At 34.8% G+C, this 2,997-nt stretch overlaps 1 protein-coding gene across 1 annotated transcript; it reads right to left on the bottom strand.

Annotated features, from left to right (window-relative positions):
• Positions 1 to 706: 706 nt before the first annotated feature.
• On the bottom strand, positions 707 to 2,955 carry LOTGIDRAFT_146834 (hypothetical protein; the record flags this gene model as incomplete). The annotated part of the gene is made up of 5 exons (XM_009047963.1): positions 707 to 941; positions 1,354 to 1,445; positions 1,803 to 1,843; positions 2,291 to 2,437; positions 2,895 to 2,955. Coding segments are annotated over 5 exons (576 nt in total), but the record flags the coding sequence as incomplete, so codon positions are not given.
• Between the last annotated feature and the right edge of the window lie 42 nt (positions 2,956 to 2,997).

Genomic DNA, 2,997 nt, shown 5'->3' with positions numbered 1-2,997 from the left:
AATTGGCAGCAAGTAAGAACTTGTCATTAGGAAATTTAGATACCATTTCTAGGAGAGTTGGCAAAAGGAAAGCTTCTACAAACCTAATCTATTTTGGATAAGCATCAAAATTACAAAAAGCTTTCATTAAAACGACCATTTTGGTTTATATAAATAAACCAAGTTCTAACGATCCGAACAGCGAAACGAAACCCGAAATCAATAAGTATGTCACAATGAAAAGTGGTATCAGTTGTCTTGAATAGTAAGCATACCAAGCCTGGTGCCACACCCAAATTCATTTAAATAACAGTTTGGGTCCATTAGTAGTATGGCGATAAGCAATGTAGATACCAATAGATGACATTTGGCCAGCGAAACCTCTAGATATACTCCCTGTGATAAAAGCTTCAAAAACAAGGTATGGATCTAAACTATCGACAGTTGCTTCAAGCTTTCTTTCAAAAAATATCAATAGAAAAGAATTGCATGAAAGTTTACCTCCAAGATCTCAGAAAGAAGGTTCTAACCAAAACCTTCAGAAATTTTACTCTCATAAAATCACAAAAGAATGGTTCTGATTTGAACTTCCGAGAATTTCTTGAAGGTTCATCTCGAAGATCTCAAGACGAACGGTTATAGAAAAATCTTTTTAAAATTTCACAAAAGTTTGTTTTAACTAAAATGTTTGTAACCAATATTTTCAAGAATTGCTTGAAAGTTTATCTCAAACTTTCCGTGGATGATGCTCCACGATTAGCCTTGGCATATATCTCAAACAGATTACTATAAAAATAACAAACCTGAGATAGATGACTCCCCATAAATATGTTCTAAACCACATGGTAGTGCCACTGTTAGCTTGGTACTTCCTGATCAATATTGGATGTGGTACTGGTAACAAACCAACTAGAGTACCATGTTGTAAGAATTTTAATATCTCACTTTCATCTGTTAACCCTCTACAATAGCAAAAACAATTGATGAAGTAAATCCTGTCTTAAATATGCACCTGGTGAAACACAAATGAGATGACCTTTGACTATAGTGTAACCAGTTTTAATTTACCCCATTGGTTACTGAAACACATTTGTTCACAATTTTATGAAACACCCTGTGACCCAGGCAAGTGCTTTGATTGAGACTTCTCCAAATACACCCTGACACTAAATAAAATTGTGTTCAAGTATGTCTTAGATTATGTTCAAATTTGAAATGAAATGAAATGAAATGAAATTGAAATTGAAATTGAATTGAAATGAAATGAAATGAAATGAAATGAAATGAAATGAAATGAAATGAAATGAAATGAAATGAAATGAAATGAAATGAAATGAAATGTGTATCTATAAAGGAAATTCTAAAGGGACCTACTTATCAATACAGATCTTTTCTACTTGAGGTACTAAAACTTGTAACATTCTCATAATAGTTTGTAATGGTAATTTCTGTTTCCATGATTGAACCTACAATATAACATCATCAATATACAGTAGTAGTCCTCTCTAAACCTAGATTCCTAATGTCAGGTTTGTCTACAATCAAATACTTACTTTATCAGCTGATAGTTTCTCATGCAGGTATAATAGTATTAACAATAACTGCACATGAGAATACTGATACCCTCAAAGTGGCATAATTCTAAACTTGCTTGCCCCTTTATGTTGAATTGTACAGGCTTTGCACGTGTGATTTTGATTCTGAACAGTGACACAGTTAGCTGAAATTAAGTTCAATCGGTTTTTCAAGTATTGGAAAAAGATATCTTCCGATCATTTTGACAACTTGATCACAAGGTTACTAAAAGAAAAAAGCTTTCTTACCCATTCTGGTGAAGCAACCCAGTTACCAGCTGTGGAAGCACCTCTCTTTATAGGTAATCTGGCAACACTGTCTGAGGGACCTATTGTACTACTGGCAACACTGTCTGTTGGGCTAGCAGGAGGCTATCAAAATATTGACAGAAGTGATTAGAATGTTATCACAGAATAGATGAAGATTGGTGATTTTTTCAACTTTCTCCAAACATTTTGGTATTCAATGGTAAATCTTATTGAATATAGGCTCCTTTTAAGCTAAAGCCTTTAAGCTTATGCTTGATGACAGCGTAAAGCCTGTTATTGGGTGCTGACAAAGATGACCTTACTTTTCCTTGAGTTTTTAATAAATATGGACCATCAGTGACAGACCAGTATCTACCTAGAACTACCAAGACAGCCTGACAGCCAAGAGTCATGGTCATTCAAGTATGCAAAACATCATCTGATACTTACATTGGTTGGTGATTGATCTGATTTTGGCTTGATATCACTTTCAGCTTTACTGGTATCTTCAATAGGATCTTGTATTTCATTTGCTGGCTGTACACTTTGAGCTACACCAGTTTCAGCTATCTCTTTCAATGTGGGTGTTTTATGGTTCTCATCTGGGGCTGATTTCTCTGTCATTTTGTCTAAACCTGGATAAAGAGGAATAGAAATGATTTTTTTTTCTGTTGGTTACTTTATTGTGGATTATGTCATGAAATGTATGTGTTTTCCAATTTCTACAGATTTTTATTTTCAAATGGGCAAAAGCAACCTTATCAAAATACTGCTACTCCACCTGTCATCTGTACTCCGAAGAAGTTTAACTATAAATTGTGTTCAAGTGAACAGGTGACCCAATAGCGTCTTATCCATTCATTTATGCTAAATAAATCAAAGTGGGTTTAGCCCTGTAACTTGGTAAATGATCGTATCCCAGAACTCTTTACATGTGGTGGTCACAGCTTTCTCAGTGAGCTTGTCATGTGTAAGAATTTCTTCAGATCATAGATGGCAAGTGGGTTTATCAGCAGAAAAACCATGAAACAAAGAATCCAAATCTGTAATCAGATTTATTTTAAAGCTGTTATTAGAATTGATGATACTTACGTGGAGTAGCAGCTAAAGAAGTCTTGAGAGTTCCAGGTTCAGCTTCAGCAGCAGGTAAGCTCCTTCCATAGTCTGAGGATCTCGAGTATCTTGAGGAGGAGCA

The sequence above is a fragment of the Lottia gigantea genome (assembly GCF_000327385.1).
Source record: "Lottia gigantea unplaced genomic scaffold LOTGIsca_1199, whole genome shotgun sequence".
Taxonomy (NCBI): domain Eukaryota; kingdom Metazoa; phylum Mollusca; class Gastropoda; family Lottiidae; genus Lottia; species Lottia gigantea.
The sequence above is the reverse complement of the archived record's forward strand: the minus strand, read 5'-3'. Positions and strand labels throughout refer to the sequence as shown.